This window comes from Vanacampus margaritifer, chromosome 7 (assembly GCF_051991255.1).
Source record: "Vanacampus margaritifer isolate UIUO_Vmar chromosome 7, RoL_Vmar_1.0, whole genome shotgun sequence".
Taxonomy (NCBI): domain Eukaryota; kingdom Metazoa; phylum Chordata; class Actinopteri; order Syngnathiformes; family Syngnathidae; genus Vanacampus; species Vanacampus margaritifer.
Window position 1 is genome coordinate 21,023,385 of NC_135438.1, and position 18,806 is coordinate 21,042,190.

Here is an 18,806-nt window from a genome sequence, read left to right on the forward strand (position 1 = left end):
TATTGCACTTTTGTTTGATTGCTTTCACACTGTAACCCCCCCCCCCCCCCCCCCCCACACACACACACACACTCACACACACACACACACCAAACACACCATTTATCTTATTACGAGATGTTTTGTGGAAAACACTACTTCACCTTTATATTTTTATGCAGGATCGTGAGTGGTCGGCGACAACAATGAATACACAGAGACTGATATGCTTTGCTAGAATAACTGTGTCTTTTATTCCCCGCAAACAGCAATCAACATTATACTGTGCTAGAATAATCGTACGTTTTATTACCCGCAAACAGTAATAATCACAACTCGCTTTGCTAGAATAATTGTACCTTTTATTCCCCGCAAAAAGCAATAATCACAACTCGCTTTGCTAGAATAATGGTGTCTTTTATTCCCCGCAAACAGCAATCAATACACTACAACGTTAAACAGCATAATATGATGATCATCAGCGCTTACCTTGACACTAGACCGGAGAGCCCACGGTCCGGGTAGAACGAGCTGCAAAACGGCTGGGTAATCGTACGTGTTCCACAGCTGACTCTGTCGGGACCGTGTGCCGCTCCGTGTTTTATTCGTTAGCGTGGGAAACCGGGCTAGCCAAGCCCTTTCTCAGACACTTTCGAAAACATGTTTTGCAAAGCAGGGAAAACTGTAGTAAAAACAAGGAAGAGTTTCCAGGCTGATCCCGCCCTTTATTTACAAATTGTTGGGCACCTGGATTCGTACAGCAGTTCAGGACAACAACATATCCTTATATAAGAGGTTACAAGAGGACATATCAAACCATGGAAAATAAGAAAAGTCAATTTATAAAACCGCAGTTCACAGCCTATGATATTGGTTAGTTGTCATCTTAAAATGTGAAAAACTTTTGTTTTAGGCCTCACAGTACTTAAAACTAGCTGTTAACACTCAAGGCTAAGATTGCTTCATCAAATAAGATAATTAAGTAATAAGAATCTTAAAATAAGCAGAATGATCTTGTCTGACAATATTATTTTTTAAGTAAATTAACTTGTCAGAGCAAAATAAGCAAAATTAGGTTAAATTTAAGAAATTACTGTATATCTTACTTAAGATTTTCAACTTTTGCAGTGTAACCTCAAGGATTTCTCGCCATATATTGGCCGACGGCATCACCCCGGGTCTTCTTTTGGACCCATTTTAAATCCACCCACTTGCGTCGTGCCATCCACTAGCTAGCGCTAAGCTATCCTGGGTATTTTCCATATTTCGTCCCCCTTGCTAGGATGCTATGAGAGGCTAACAACAAATAAGCAAAGGTCTTGATACCCTCTCCCTAGCTGGACTTTATTGACTGCTTAACAGTTGAATTGAATGCCCAAAGTGCGCTTTCACACACGACGCAAGTCTGTGTTCATACAGGAAGTTGAAGACATTTAATATTTTCAATTTGTGGTTTTACTGTTTTTGAATTTACTTATAGACATTGAAGGAATATTTTGATTACTATATTAAGTGTAATCTTTGCGTGTCCAAATAATTGTATTCAGAATCTGATGAAGAAGTTTTCTTGCAAGAATTTATTTAGAAGCTTCTAAAGACACCGTTAGGACATCCACATCTGAATGCGACGTAGACCCCCCAAGAGTGTGACAATTTACAGAACATCGACTCATTTATAACCAAAGGATAAAAGGATCCTCCTCCAGGCTCTTGATTGAACAAAGGGCAGACATGTCATCTCCTAGATTGAACAAAGGTGTAAGGTTGATGGTAAACAGACATCTTTATACAGTTCCCCTTCTTGATTGGGGGAACAGAAGTAATCAAAATCTGACCCCAGACCTTCAGTCCCTAAATGACAAGAGACTCTGACACATCATGCACATTGCCCCTCCAACAGCATTGAGGGTACGAAGATCAAATAAAGTTCACAAAATCACCATCCCACTGTATTCTTTTTAAACACTCATGATTATATCACATTGATATGCCTATAAGTAAATTCAAAAACAGTAAAACATCAAATTGAAAATATTAAATGTCTTCAGTCCTACCATTGAACTTCTATAAATTCAAAAACCGGACATTTAATCCCACAATAGTCTAGAGAGAAAGTCCAGCGCGAATCTTGATCGTCGCAAAATGAAGCAATGTTTATGTGTGGAGTTCAGAAAATAAGAATAGCAGGTGAGAGAGAGAGAGAAAGATAGAGGGGCTTAGCAGTCAGAATTCAGTTTGATTCATTAAAAAATTCAGTGGAAGGGGCATAATAAATGTGAGGCATAACACTATGTGATGTGGTTAAGTGTCACGACGCAATAGCAGATGTGTCCGTCCCTCGAAGCCATCTCCTGATGAAGGTCTTGTTGAATGAAAAGTGTGTTCGACAGTTGGTCAATTTTTAAAAAAAAAAAGAGGCGTTTGTCAGCCTCTTTCTGAACCTGGCTCACTGCCAGAGATCGCAGGAAAGGTCACGGGACTTCATTCCCAGTGTGACTCTATCCTTGTGAATTGATGAAAAGGGGCATGTGATTCAAATCACCATTGAGTGATTTCCCCCTTTCACCAGCAGATTGACACTTGATCAGCTTTTCCAGGCGAATCAACTGTGCCCATCTTTGCCCATCTTTGCCCATGGAAAAGGCACTCCAATGAATCTTCTTTCAGCGACCTCCTTCAGCTTCTTCTCAGTCCTCCTGACCAGCCGGGATGCTTGTTGACGCTCCTTTGACTCAATGTCGAGCTGCTCCTCCATTTGAGCGATTTTGGCCTCCAGGGAGGCGATGGTGTACTTGTACTTTGACTTGATGGTGCTTTCAAGCTCCTGCAGCTTCAGCTTCAGCTCCTTGTTTTGGCGATCCAGCTGGGAACGAGCGCCTTCCAGTCGCTGGACGCTGCTGTGCTCGGCGCCAAACTCCGTGGTCAGCTGCTCCATCTGCAGTGTGGTTCTCTTCAGACGCTCGTTGATCATCTCGGTGTTGAGTAGCTCCTCCTCCAAATCTTCCTCCAACTGGGCTATGCAAGCCTCCAGCCTCCTCTTCTCTTCAGTCAGCAGAGCATTTTTAGCATTGCCGTTGTTAATCTCATCCTGCTCGTCTCTCTCTGCCTGCGTTTGTCTTTTGAGTCTCTCGGCTGTGGCAAGATCCTCCTGGTAGTGCAGGGCATCTGCCTCCAAGGCCTCCAGCTCACGGGCTAGCGTTAGCGCCCGCGTGTCCTTCTCCCTGGCGTCTGCTTCGGCCCGGTCGCGCTCCACGGCATACTGGCTGGAGATGGTCTTCTCCTCAGCCAGCATCTGGTCGAACTTCTTCTGTTTCCTGTCCAGGTTGGAAACCACCTGCCTCAGGTTGTCCTGATCCACCATGATGTCACCCAGCTCCCGCTGCAAACGGGTTTTGGTCTTATCCAATTTGTCGTAAGCGGCCGTCTTCTCTTCCAGCTGCTGCTGCAACGAGTCGGCGTCACGTTGGACGCGCTTGCGAGCCTCCTCCGCGCTCTCCAGGTTGGCCGTCTCTTGATCCAACTTCTTCTTCATGTCGGCCAGCTGTGCCTGAAACGTAGCAGACCTGCTTCTCCACGTTTCTCTTGCCCTCCTCCTCTTCATCCAGCATCTCGCGCAGGTTGTTCTGCTCATCCTCCTGCTGCCGCAAGCGAGTGGAGATGTTGAGCTTCTGACGAGTCTCCTCTTGGAGCAGTTCCTGTGCATCCTGAAGCTGAGACTCCACTGAAGAAAGGTCTTTGCTGAATTTGATGTTTTTGCCCTCGGCTTCAGTCAGAAGGCTGTTGACATTGTCCAGCTCAGACTGCATTTTGGCCATCTTGTCCGCCATCTCCTGCCTCTGCCGTTCGCTGTCTCCAAATTTGACCTGAAGCTCCTGAACTTGGGACTCTGCTTTCTTGCGACGGTGCTCTGAATCGGATTTGCCTTGCATCAGGGTCTTGAGCTCGATTTGCACCTCGTTCCATTCGCTCTCTAGGGCCTGTTTTGATTTCTCCACAGACATCTTGTTCCGCTTGGCCTGCTCCAGCTGTTCATTAAGCTCGTCAAAGGCCTGGTTGTGTTTCTGTCTCATGTCGGCCATCAGCTGCTCGTGGGCCTTGGCCTCGTCCTCCACAATCTTCTTGAGATCGGCAACCTCCGTCTCACGTTTGCTCCTCAGCTCCTGCTGTATTCTCTGGCGTGGTGGGAGCGCTTCAATCATCACGAGCGTTGCAGCCTTTATCTGTATGCTCAGCGAAGAGTTCAGAATATGGACCGGAAGTTTATGCAAATCAAACCAGCCGGAGTCTTGATCAACAATGACGTCCATTATATGTAGTAATTAGTCGTTTTCAATATTTATAAAGTCAGTGACGTCTCACTTATTATACTACGATATAACAGATCAAAACTATTCTCATTAATCCCCCCAAAAAAATATATATATATTTTTTTTTTTTTCAGACAAACACAAACAAGACGAAAATGAAACAGATATTAAATACCTTTTGCGCGACTTCAACAAATATATCCTGGATCTTCACGGGCGGCTTATATCACACAGCTCTGAACCGAAAAAACGGCAGGCTTTTTATATCACTCCACGGCACCGTAGCGATACACGCAATATACGGGCGTTTAATTCAGCATCACTACGCGTGATCAACGCGAGCTGCTTATATCACAACACACATCAGCAACACATAGTGCGATCACCACTAGCTGCTTATAACACCACAACAACAGAAACAGCCTATTCCTCCGTGGTACTCAATGTCTTATGCCGTTTCAAACGGCGGAGCGCTCCGACTTGACGTCACTTCCGTAAACACGGGGCATTTTTATGCGCGACTTAAACACAACACACACACACCGAGGAATTATGTCCCTCGGTTTTTAGTAATCCCACACAGCACACACCTTGTGTGAATGATACCACACACAGGCGGCTAATCCACTCCGCACTCCCAGTAGCTTATTCACACGAAAAAATAAAAAACACAACCTATTCCACCGCGGAAAAAACTCCCATGCATGGTTCAATGTCGTAGTAATTTTCAAAATCGAGGACTTTCCGTCCCACCGTAAGAAATACTACTACAACCCCCCTAACGTTCACACATCCCAAATACAACTTAGCACAGACGAAATGCAACTGTATTGATCCTAAACAACCAGAATTTCTCTACGTGGATAAAATGTCCACTCACCTTGTTAATATTTTTGCGCTTTAGAAATCCGGTGTTCAGGATCAATCACAGCTGTTGAAAAACGTCTCAATAAATCACGTCGGGGTCACCATTTTGAAGGAATATTTTGATTACTATATTAAGTGTAATCTTTGCGTGTCCAAATAATTGTATTCAGAATCTGATGAAGAAGTTTTCTTGCAAGAATTTATTTAGAAGCTTCTAAAGACCCCGTTAGGACATCCACATCTGAATGCGACGTAGACCCCCCAAGAGTGTGACAATTTACAGAACATCGACTCATTTATAACCAAAGGATAAAAGGATCCTCCTCCCGGCTCTTGATTGAACAAAGGGCAGACATGTCATCTCCTAGATTGAACAAAGGTGTAAGGTTGATGGTAAACAGACATCTTTATACAGTTCCCCTTCTTGATTGGGGGAACAGAAGTAATCAAAATCTGACCCCAGACCTTCAGTCCCTAAATGACAAGAGACTCTGACACATCATGCACATTGCCCCTCCAACAGCATTGAGGGTACGAAGATCAAATAAAGTTCACAAAATCACCATCCCACTGTATTCTTTTTAAACACTCATGATTATATCACATTGATATGCCTATAAGTAAATTCAAAAACAGTAAAACATCAAATTGAAAATATTAAATGTCTTCAACATATAGATGTGATATGATCATGAGTGTTTAATAGAATACAGTGGAATAATGATTTTGTGAATTTTATTTTATCCTCTCACCCTCAAAGGTATTGAAGATAGGAATGTGCATGATGTTATCAGAGCCTTTTGTCATTAGAGACTAAAAGTCTGGGGTCAGATCCTAATTGCATTTGTTCCCCCAGTCAAGAAGGGGAACTGTATGTAAATGTCTGTTTACTAATAACATTACACCTTTGTTTAACCTGGAATCAACATGTCTGTATGTAAACGTCTGCTTACTAATAACATCACACATTTGTTCACTAGGAGTTGACATGTCTGTCCTTTAATCAACTTAGGAGGGGAAGAGGAACCTTTTATCTTTTGAGTATAAATGAGTCGATGTTCTGTAGATTGTTACACACTTGGGGGCTCCACATTACATTCAGATGTGGGTGTCCTGACTGTGTCTTTAGAAGCTTCTAAATAAATCCTTGCAAGGAACTTTCTTCATCAGATCCTGAATACAATTATTTGGACACGCAAAGATTACACTTAATATAGTAATCAAAATATTCCTTCAAAGTGCACTGAGTTCTATCGAATGCAACTGCTGTTTCAGCCACAGCATTTACATATTATAATTGTGTTTACACCAAACATCCACATACTGTATATTTGTGGCGGTGCATTCATCCTTCTGCCTTTACACCATCACACTTTTTTTAAGTCGCTCTAATTAGACTAAAATATGAAAGATTGACTCACAAAGGTCTATTTGGAAGAAATTAATCATTCCAGAGATTGATGGCATTAACAAAGGACTGTGAGGGGGGACATTTGGAAAGTCACAGATGTACAGACAAAGAGGAGATCGACTGTGACGTTATCAGTGAACTGATTGGTGAGACGCATCGTGAATCAGAGGAGCTTCTCGGCTCATGTTGGAGCTTACATGTTGCATGTTTCTACTGTTTGATGATGTGAGGATTCAAAAATAGGAAGCTGTGACGTCAATTGCCATCTGAGCAAGAAAGATGGTCGGAGATATGGAAATCTGCCAAGCAGTTGGCATAATGTTTACATCATATTGGAGAATATTCATTGATTGACATAGTGGACTAACTGAAAGCTAATTAGCATTCACTATATGCTGATCAGTACAATTGTGGAGTGAAATTGCTGTGGTGGAAAACCACCAGCTGGCAGCAAAACAGCCACAGAACATGATGCCACGGTTTCCACCGCCGCCACCACCACCATGCTCCACAGGTGGTATGGTTGACTGGCTCACCTTGAGTCATCCTAACAGACCTCTGCACCTAAAATTACCCAATGCCCTCCTACGATGGACTTTGTCAGTGTTGTCAGCTGCAAACTGAAATTGACCTTAAGGTGTTTGACAACTCAAACTAAAAAATCTAAACGGCAGACTCCTCACAACATTAATCAAGATAGGATGGATACATAATTTACTCTCTTGTGGCATCACAATGGAAGTTGACAATATTAATGACTATTCATCTATGTACATTACATACATGTGTCCTCCCCCGCCCACTGCCAATAGCTCCCCACTGTTTGCACACAGCTCTGATCTTTTTTTTCATTTTTCATTTTTTTCTTTTTTTTTTTACAATATTGTGAGTTTTCATATAGTATATTATGTCACCAAACACCCCACAATATGGTGGTAATTATGGTACCTTGACGTTCAAATTGTGATAATATTGTACCGTGATGTTTGGATGTCGTTACATCCTTAGTTGTAATATCAATCACCCTTCATCACTAGATGATCGACATGGCTTTGTTGTGCTCGTACCCGGTCTGATACTGCCCTATACTACAACGTTAGTAGGCCGTTTTTGTTGTTATTGTTTTTTGTTTGTTTGTTTTGCTGATTTGGAGGGATATGCAGAACAAACACAATACCTCAATAATATCACAATTTTAAGTGATTAAGATAGGTTAAGATTAAGTGTTAAGATTTTTGTGGGATAAAAATACACAAAATTAGTTATTTCACTAAATGTTGATTTGCTTTCCAGCCGGTGTGTGTCATCCTTGAATGCTAATTTTGATGCCAGAGAGTTCTTTGCGCTGTGTGTGTGTGTGGGTGGGGGGTAACGACGATGGTTATTTTGTTGTTTGCTTCAAACCCTTTGTTGTTGGGTTAGCCCTGGAGAACCCAAGAACCCTTTTCTTCCTTGGAAAATTATGAATTATACATTAAATGACTGCTATAAATTCACTGAACACCAAAATATATGTTTTTTCAATTTTAACCCTTTTTTTTAACTAGCAGAGTTGCTAATTTATCAAAAAAATATATATATACATATAAAACATACTCCTAGGCATTCTGCAACATGATATGAAATAGATTAACAAAAAAAACACAATTTTACCATCTGATGGTTTGCTGAGAAGACGGTTTTGTTTGGATTGATTTCCAGCTCAACAAAACAGCATGTTGCCAGCCATCTTGTCACCACCACTCTGGCTCATGTAAGTGCAATATTCATCCACTAGATGGCCCCATGCAGGGGTCAGAAGTGGCACTCTGGACTTTTGAAGTTAAATTTGTAAAATAAAAAAAGGTCTTCGTTATTTGAGTAGCAGAATTTATAGGGGCCAAATTTGACCCCGTGGGTTCGCCAGGGTTAGGAGAGTGGAAAAGCTTAAAAAGCTTCAGAAGAATATATTGAGAAATGTCTTGTGAAAAATGAAAGATCACATATTGTTCACATCTAAAATAGCATTTTTGTCATGCAACTGATAATGAAGTGCGTGGGCCAATGTGGCGCCCCAGTCTTACTGATGAAAACTGGTGGCCTCCTCCAGCATTTAGGTTACCCATCCATATTCTAAATGGATGGAAATAGAGCTATGACTCCAATATTATTATTACCATACAAACAACTGCTGAAGGACGCCAGTCCAGTATTGTTATGGCAATGTGTGAGATCAGAGTATGCAATGTGCAAAGGTGCATTCTTGTTTTGGTCAGCTAAGTAAATGTGCTGTTTGAAGGTAAGCACAATTAGAGAGCTTCCAAAGACAAGTCATTGGCAGTTACTAAGTTCCAAGTACTGTAGTCTCAGTATTAAAACCTGGGTGCAGCACATTTTTCAACACATGATATCCATCCATTCCTATTCTTTATCTCACCATTTGTCATCCCAGAAATCTCGTGTGACTGTGTGCTCTGAGTGATGCTAAATGACGTCCAGTCAAACCCACACAAGTTATATGAACTGTACGAGGATGCGTCACAGCCATCTTTTGCCAGGACCAATCAGAAGAATTGTGAAGGATGAGCTGTCCGATGCACTTGTTACATCCTTAAATAGGAATTGCAAACTCCCAGTCATACTGGAGACAGAATGTCCATATTGGTTCTGATGTGTGTGTGTGTGTGTGTGTGTGTGTGTGTGTGTGTGTGTGGGTGTGTGTGTGTGGGTGTGTGCGTGTTTAAATTGTTTACAATTCTGTAGAGTAAATTTTACTCTAAACAGAGTAAAATGTACACTTGAGAGAGAGTAATTTTGTGTGTGTGTGTGTGTGTGTGTGTGTGCGTGTGTGTGTGTGTGTGTGCGTGTGTGTGTGTGTGTGTGTGTGTGTGTGTGTGTGTGTGTGTGTGTGTGTGTGTGTGTGTGTGTGTGTGTGTGTGTGAGAGAGAATTTGCCTATCCCATGAAAAGAAAAAACTATTAAAGATTTTTCACACAAAAAAAGAAAAGTTACATTAGGGTTGAGGAACAAATTCACAACCTTCATTTTGGGAGACTTGACACTACCACCTGAGCTATGCCACTCTTTTTTTTTTTTAAATAAACTAGTCAAATTTAGCTAAAATCTCTCCTTGCAAAATTAACTTTGAATATCTGTGTGAAAAAAAAAAATCTTGAATAGGTTTTTCATGGGATAGGCAAATTCTCTCGTACACACTAATAATACTTTGAGTAAATTGTGTGCATTTTATCCTGTTAATAGTAATGTTTACTCTACAGAATGTACTGTGTAGTTAGCTGCAGAACAGGCAGCGGCGGCAGTTTTACGGCCACATGAAAGGACTTAACACAAGCAAGAAATTAAACATTTCTTAGTGAATAATTATTTTTACCCATTACCTGCACATAATATTTATCACAGCAGTGAAATTGGTATCTCTTTTTTTTTTTCTTAAAAAAAGTTATGATTGATTCCAACTAAAACAAGCCGGACTCCTGACATTTCTGACTGAAGATTTATCAGTAACATACGACGGCATATTAGGGCCATGTATTTTTAGGGAGAAAAAAACTCATAAATTTGCGACTTTAAGGGGCAAATTTGCGAGAAAAAACCCTCATAAACTTACTAGAAATACACGTAGCGTACAACTTGGATGTTTGTGCCAATACTTTTCGGTCTGGTTTTCAAATAAGAAGATAGCTTTAGCAGAGATTGACCATATGATGTTAAGCTTTCACTCTTTGAAGCGTTGGGTACGGCCAGCGACAATGACGCCTCGCTTTGCGAAGGTTCACACCCTGAGGATCGAGCATCAAGTTAATTTGTTAATATGTATTTTTACTTGTACATTTATGTTTCCAGAATTATTATTTAGACATTCATACTTTTTTTTTTTTTTTTGTACATGTATCTAAGTTGATGTGTCGAATCTGCTGCTCTCTGTCATTCACTTGCATTTACCTAAAGTATGCTAGCTTCTGATTGGTTAGTGTTAATCAGCTGATAGGGGATCAGGAAGTGGTGTCGCTCTGGCTGTGGTGAATGACGAGTAAAGTTTTAATTTAAGAATGAATCCGTCTCCATCCTACCTTTTCATTTTATAAACAGTGTCCCATTAACCACCAACGAATCCTCACATTAGACTATAGCTCTGCTACGTGTATTTCTCGTAAGATTGTAAGTAAATTTGCGGCATGGCAAATTTTCCACTTTATAAAGTGGCACGTTTGCTATGTCGCAATTTTGTGAGTTTTTTTCTCGCAAATTTGTCACTTTATAAAGTGGCAAATTTTCCACTCAAATTTGCGAGGTTTTTTTTCCGTAAATTTGCCCCTTTATAAAGTGGCACATTTATTAAATGGAAATTTGCCACTCAAATTTGCAAGATTTTTTCTTGCAGATTTGCCAATTTATAAAGTGGCACATTTATTAAGTGACAAATTTGCCCAGTCGCAATTTTGTGAGTTTTTTTCTCGCAAATTTGCCACTTCATAAAGTGGCACATTTATTAAGTGGCAAATTTGCGAGTTTTTTTCTCCGAATATTACATTAATACGCCGTCATAGTAACATATTGTCAGGAGAGTGGAGTTTGGTGAAAGCCCAAATGCAGGGCAAGGGGGCAGAGGTGATGTAAAAAAAAAAATTTAAAAAAAGGATTTTAATTATACAAAACAAAAGTGAACTCCAAACGGCAAGTGAAACAAAACGTGGGGAGGACAACAAGGCAAAAAACTGGCAGCATGACGGGAGGAAAACGACAATGAATCGACGCAGACAGAGGGGAGACAGGAGACTTAATACACTAACGACTCAACAAGACACACCTGGGGCAAGACACAAGTGGCTGAGGGCACTGATTGGTTGACACAAGGAAGGGCAGGATTACACTTAACAAGACCAAGGGAGACGCACAAGGAAAAACAGAACCCAAACATGACACATATTTGTTGATGTAATGAAAAAATAAAATCCGTCTTTTTTAATGTACATCATCAGATATAGTGTATATTAAGATGTGTATCGTATGTGGTGACTGTGGCTGAAATATGCATGAATAGAAATCAAATTGGAGTGCAGTTATTCATCTTAACACTTCCTTTTTTCTCTTGTGTTCAGTGGGTTCGTTGAGGCTGGACAACTGACAACTGCCTGGAGGACTTACACAACCGCGTGTGCGTGTTTGACTGAACATGAGCCAAGAAAAAAAAAAGATCTGCCCACTCAACGACATCAGGTTAAAACAAGTAAGAATGTATTCTTGTTCTTAATGCCGCATCTTGTAATGACATGTTTTTCTTCCACAGTAAAAATGACAAAAAAGGTTCTGACAGACAAATTTATATTTCCTTCTCTGAACAAAGGGTGCGCGTGCAACAATGGAACGTTGTATATTGAATGATATTGCTCCAATCTGTGAGAAGAAGTGATGCCGCTTGCCTTGCAGTTAAACATTGAATATTATCTCCAAGTGGCGAGCCTGTTTTTGCCAAGTAGGGACAACTTGCTTGGTGAGCTTCCGCGTGCACGCCCACTCTTCAACTCCCACTCCATGTCAACCTTGACACCTTTGCTTTGCTTGCATCACATTTTGCTTTGCTTGGATATCGACATGTGAGAACGGCGGCGAGCTGCAGGTTGGATGGCAGGCGCGAGATGAAAGCATGAGCACCACGCGTCGTGTGAAAGGTGTAAAATGCCACCATTTAGGTGGGCTTGGTGGTATTTTAAGTCATTTCTTACACCTGTACAACTTAAGCTCATGTTCCATCTATACGGCTGCATGTGCCTGACTTTTTTTGTGTCTAATTTTCCTTCCTACTCTCCGCACTTTGCCTCTCATTGCTCTCTTAGTTTCTTTGCAAATCGGCCAATTTGCACCTCCTTGGTCCATCTGGCATCTTCATCATCTTCAGCTGATGACTCACGCGAGTGATCAAGCTATTGACGTAATTGCCTTTCGCAGCGCCACCGGCTTGTGAATCCATTTAACCTTATTTATCCACACTACGGCAGATGTCGTTCACAGTCAGAGACCTTCCAGACTAGACCAATATTTATGAATGATTGCTGTGTCCTTTTGGGACACTTGACTCATGTGTACTCAAGATTTAGTCACATGGCAACAACCTGCTACTTTTTCTGGATATTATTATTATTATTATTATTATTATATTTTTTGATATATTTGGATATTATAGTTTGTTATATTAATATTATAATACATATTATAACATTTTATTAATATTATTATATTATTTTGATATTATAGTTTATTATATTAATATTATTATATTGTTAAATCTATTATATTATTATATTAATATTATATTATTTTTGATATATTTGGATATTATAGTTTGTTATATTAATATTATTATATCTATTATATTATTATATTAATATTATTATATTATATTATGTTGATATATTTGGATATTATAGTTTATTATATTAATATGATATTGTTAAATCTATTATATTAATATTGTTGTATTATATTATTTTGATATATATTGGATATTATAGTTTGTTGATATTGTTTTTTATAACAAAAACAAAGATGAAAATTTGAAAGAAAAGCACAAGTCGGATTCAATAAATATTCAATTTTTCTTTTTATAAAGATGTTCATCTGCATCCAGCCAAGTCTTTTTACATTGGTATCAATACAGTATGTCACAGAAAGACATCCAACAACCAATCAGGCTTCCTGAAAGGAAGAATTCTTTCCCAGAGTTTGTCGTAAACGACATCATATTTACAGAAAATATTCAAAAGAGAATAAAATGCAAAAACATTCAGATACAAATAAGAATAGCTGCTAAAGAGTGGATGTTTCACTATTCTTGCTCTTCTTTTGCCTTCCTCATTCTAAATCTATTCACAAATTCACATTTTGTCATTTTCATATCAGACCTCCTCTGTCTTACATTTCTTCACTTTTCATGTCACTCCCTGAGTATTGCTGTCACTATGGAATATTTTTAGAATCCATTAATCTATCGATTATTCAATTGATTAATCGGATACATTTAAATTTTGCATTGAAGTGCATTACAAAAGCCTTTTCCTCCTGATTACTGTTTATTGAGCAGTGATTGGTGTTTAGTTCGTACTTTGTATGCATGTAGTAATTAAACAAAAAGGGGGATTATGTTACCGGTTTGGTCATTGTTTTCCAAAGTAAAAGCAGATGTTTGCAAATGTATTATTTTGATTAAAAACAGAAGATAATCAGTCTTCTTTCATGAAGGACTACAGAAATCAGTGAACAATTACTGTTGATATACTAAAATGAGAGGATTTGGACCATTTTAAATTAAAAAATGGCTCCAAATGACGACTTGATTATTAAAATAGTTGTCGATTAATTTGATCATCGATTACTTGTCGATTAATCGATTAATTTTGACAGCTCTATCCCTGAGCGCCTTCAAAAAAATATGGTCTGTCTCCTAAATGCCTTGTCGCCTTCAGTTTTCCTGGTTCAAGATGAGCTAGACGACATCAATTGGAGCACGCACAACAAACAAACATACTGTCGGTATTTACATGACACTGTAAGTGGTTACAATACTGTTGTTACTATGCACTGTCTTCTAACAGTAATTAGTACTGGGTGCAATAATAGCACGATTAGTTTTTACTCAGTTGAGTTGATGAAAAATAATGACATCATTGACAACTGCTTTCAAATCTCGCTGATGTTAATGATGGACTTAGCCCTCACAGCCCTGATTTCAGGAAAATCGTGACATCATTCAGGCTTCGAGCGTAACGCTGTGCCTGCCGTGTGTTGTATCCAAAGATCTCCTAGCAGCCCTGAAAAAGTGTTTAGCCCTGTAGGTGGTACAATCAGAATCTCCCTATCTCGCTTGCTGCGCCTTGAGGATCAGCATACAACAGAGCTGTCTTGGAGAGTCTTGACATGGAGCCTCGCAGCCTTTAAAACAGGCTGCGAGGCACGTGGCGGGGCACTTGAACTTGGATTCAGCCAAATAGTAAGTGGAGACTGATTGTGAACACCGAGACGGCCAATAATGAGAGGGACGAGGGCGAGGGCGGTGAGGTGGAGGAGGAGGATGGAGGCAGGTCAAACTCAGGAGGACATTCGAGCTCAAAGCATCGCAGGGTGACGCCCGAGTCCTCGTTGCCATAATTTGCCCAGTACTCTTCCTGGTCAAGTTTCGGCAGTGCCAGTTCATCCTCCCCCAGCTCATACTTGACCAGCGATGTGGTTGTGGACGGGCCTTTCCCGTGCAAGCCGGCTTTCACCGTCTCAGAAGATTTCTCAAAGAGACCTTTGGTAGACGACTGAGGCTTGTTTTTGTGGAACCACCATCTGGTTTTGGTACTGAAGGTGGTGGTGGTGGACCCGCCGATGGAGCCTGGGTCGGCCAGCGGGCAGAGGGCGAAGTCCATTTCTCGAAGAAAGCGGAGGTCTTGACCGCGACGCGTGGAAGGAGACGCGCAGATCACCTCAGATGAAGACACGCGGGCCTCCCGGAACCACTCCCACAGGGCACGGGCTTCGCAGCCGCACGACCAGGGGTTGGCATTGAGCCGGAGGAACTCGATGCCCTGGGTGTCCCTCAGGGTTTGACTGGGCAGCTCGGGCAGAGAATTGTTGAAGAGGAACAGCATGGTCAGGCGACCAAGGTCGCGGAAGGCCCGGCGGTTCACCTGCCGGACGCGGTTGTCATGAAGGAGCAAGCGGTCAAGGTTTACCAAGCCGCGGAATACGTTTTCCGAGATAGTGCGGATGCGGTTTCCGTGCAGGAAAAGCTGACTCAGGTTGATCAGGTCCGAAAAGATGTCATCCTGCAGGAAGTGGAGATTGTTTTCCTGTGGACAAAAACAGCAAAAGCACACACAAAAATGCTATCAGTTGTTTTTATTTTATTTAACTCATTCACTCCCAGCCATTTTCATTTCTCGGCTGTTTTGCGGGATTTTGACTGATTTTGCAAAGCCCACACAATTTTGTGCTCTATTGCTTTAAAAACATGGAACCTACCAAAAGAAAAATTGGGACTTCCTTCTTTCACCAGGAAAAAAAGTAAATTAACTAATAATTAATCATTGTTAATAATAATTAATAAATAGTAAATCGCATCTTTATTCATAAACCTATTGAAAACACTGGGAAAAAGAGCTTGTTGCCACATGGCCCTGGTTGATCTCTTGTACCCTGCTGCCACCTGCTGGCCCTTTTTTGTATTAACTACCATTGCTTTAAGCGACCTCTTCCGGCCAGAGGATGCCTCAAATCATCTCTAGCATAGAAAAAACTTTCTTTCTTTTTTTTAACGGATAAATACGTTTTTGGGACCACGGCAATATTTAAAATAGAACGTTTTTATATGTTTTTAGGAGCAAATTAGTTAATTTAATGGCAATAAAATAACAGAATGTATCCCATGCAACATCTTTTAGATTTTCTCATGTATTCTTGTATGTAAATTAGCGATGTTTAATGCTACTTTTTTTTTTAGACCGATACCAAGAATTGATACCTCTATTTCCCCCAAAAAACAATGATGGATCATTTTAAAGAAAAATGTACGTATCCCAATATAGCATTTTTTCTTAAAATTGCATGAAATTAATGGAAATTGTCTATTCTTCTAATTCTTAATTTTTACTTCCTGATTAAATCAGCCCAAAGAGAGTGGCAGATACTGGTATCGGCCGTCGTCACAAGTACTAATGCTGTACCTTGAAATAAGGCTGGTATCTGCCCGATACGATACCTGCTATCGATACTCACCATCCCTAATGTAAAATGATGAAATCACATATAGTTTATTGGTAAATTAAAATTTTAATAACAGTATTAATATTTTTTTTTTATTAATATTATATAATATATATAACAATAATATAATATATTATTAATTAATATTAGTTAACATAAAATAAAAATATATTTTTAAATTAATTAATTTTATGTTTATTATATATGTATTAATATTAATTAATAAATATATAGATATATATAATAAAATGTAAAAATAATTCATAATTAATTAATTTTTATATTTTAAGTTATATCAACTAAATTATCAGATTCGCCAACCCTGTTCATCAATTTGTGACAAATTTGAAAAAAGTTTTTTTTTTTTTTTGGGGGGGGGGGGTTGCCCAATGTTGAGACTCCATGTTAAGCCGTGACCTGTCTTCACAAACACAAACACAAAAGTCTGAAATTATAGTGATTCAAATACCTCCCAGTGGGATAGAAATACATTTGTAACTATTTTTTTCTTTCATAGGTGGACAGCTACCTGCAAGTACAGTACATATTTTACATACAGTAAGTGTTTACATGACATTCTGGAAAGCTGTTTGAGCATTTGTTTGATATGCATGCTATCCAGCTTAAGGTCCATACATTATGCTCCCTCAAAGAGCATATAGTACAATACAATAAGATGCATATCAAGCATATTGAATAAATGCTCCAACGGCTTTACAAATGACACTGCAATACCATAAAAAGTGTATGTATCCATTACTTGTATTGTAACTAATTCACCATTTTACTTGGGGCATGCAAGTTGATTTCAGTCTAGTGCTCCCTACCTGTAAGTAGAGATAGTGCAGGCTGTAAAGCTTGCGGAAGATGTCGTGGGGCAGAGCGGTGAGTTTGCAGCGGTGCATATGGAGGCTCTGGAGCTTCTCCAGGCCGCGGAAGGCTCCTCCTTCCAGCCGGTGAAGATTAGGGTTGTCCCCCAAGTCCAACTCCTCCAAGTCCCTCAGCTCACTGAAAGCCCCTGCTTCGATCCAGGTAATGTTGTTGGAAAACAGCCACAGAACCTATCATACAAATTACACGTGATGATTCAAGCTGGTGAAACGTCAACGCTCATTTCATACCACCTCTTCCTACCTACCTGAGTCCCAAAACCAAAAGAGCCAACTCTAAGCTCCGTGATCCTGTTGTTCTGGAGGAAAACGCGCTGCGACTCATACGGCACTCCGACCGGGACGCTGGTGAAGTTCTGCGCCTGGCAGCTTACAGTCATGGGAGTCGGGTAGCACACGCACAGGTGCGGGCACCCCGACGCCAGACTGGGCTTGCCCAGGACCATCCACACCACCAACCAGAAGGAGAGGCCGCCTGCATGGAGGAGAACCGAGAGGAGGAGGAGGAAAAAGTCAGTCTGTAGCTGTCAGTGGTGCTGAAACCAGCTGCACTCTTTTGTATTTTATAAGGCTTAATGTAATGTAAAAAATAAATAAAAATAAAAATAAACAATTAAATTGCATAACAAGACTGCTTTTGTGAATAACCATTATTCCGTTCTTGCTTAGATTAAATGTATTTTTTTAAATCAATAATGCTGCTCGTGTATATTTCTTATACTTCTTGATTGTATGGATTGACAAAACTATCTATCTATCTATCCATCTATCCATCCATCTATCTATCTATCCTGGCGTTTCGATAACGCAAAATGAACATTAAATCTAGCGTTTATAATAATAATTAGCATTTGCGCACTGCAGCTAACCCGACTTTTACGCACAGCATTGTGAACACTAAAAAGGCGTTCCGCGAGGGTAATAATCCAATCTTCCTAGATATAACCATTCCCAAATATACATCATGCAGTTTTTGCTATCAAACATGAACGAGCCCAAAAAGAAGAAACTTACTTTTGCAGTTGCGCACGATGGAGCATCGTCGGCTCCGAGAAATCGAGAAGGTTTCCATCCTTAACCAAAGCCCAAAGCGAGTTAGCCTAGTGGGGCGAAGTATTGCCTGCTATCTCCGCTGATGACCTGGTTCCCGAGTCGGAGCGACTGAGAGAGTGCCGGCCGATGGGCACGAGTGTGCCATATATAGTCCCGGCATCCATCTATCGCCTACTGAGGTGGCCGCCGTGGAATCTCCTACGTCACAGACGACAGGGTCATGATTGAGTGAGGGCGGCAAGAAGCGGAAAAGGGCGGGGCTTGCTGCCGGGGATTCTCTTGGGGAACTTTGCGCGCGTAAAGGTGGGTTGGATGATCAGGGAGGAGGAGACTGCGGACGCACGTAGAAGAAATGGAGGAGGAGGGAGGGAGCGCAATTGGAAAATCATGAATGGATGAAGGAGGGAGCCGAGGCACGTTGCCCGCTGATGATGACTGAGCTTTGTGGAGGAGCGGAGGACGGGGAGGAGAAGAGCACACAAGTCGTTTCCTGGCAGCAGCTTTCTCGACTCTTTTGGTCTGCTTCCGGCGCTAGGCAAGCCAGACAAAAGATACAAC

The 18,806-nt window shown here is 40.6% G+C and overlaps 1 protein-coding gene, 1 long non-coding RNA gene and 1 pseudogene across 2 annotated transcripts; 1 reads left to right on the forward strand and 2 right to left on the reverse strand.

The window, feature by feature from the left end:
- Nucleotides 1–2,581: 2,581 nt before the first annotated feature.
- On the reverse strand, nt 2,582–4,178 carry LOC144054824 (uncharacterized; annotated as a pseudogene).
- A 7,501-nt stretch (nt 4,179–11,679) lies between these two features.
- LOC144055799 (uncharacterized) lies at nt 11,680–17,721 on the forward strand. The gene is made up of 3 exons (XR_013294937.1): nt 11,680–11,791; nt 16,823–16,863; nt 17,108–17,721. It is a non-coding gene; the product is annotated as an uncharacterized LOC144055799 (long non-coding RNA).
- On the reverse strand, nt 13,144–18,357 carry rtn4rl2a (reticulon 4 receptor-like 2 a). The gene is made up of 4 exons (XM_077572119.1): nt 18,210–18,357; nt 17,444–17,670; nt 17,133–17,366; nt 13,144–15,392 (listed from the first exon to the last, which is right to left on the reverse strand). Exons 1-4 carry the CDS (start codon nt 18,265–18,267, stop codon nt 14,538–14,540), a joined length of 1,374 nt encoding a protein of 457 aa, XP_077428245.1. The 5' UTR covers nt 18,268–18,357; the 3' UTR covers nt 13,144–14,537.
- Nucleotides 18,358–18,806: the final 449 nt, after the last annotated feature.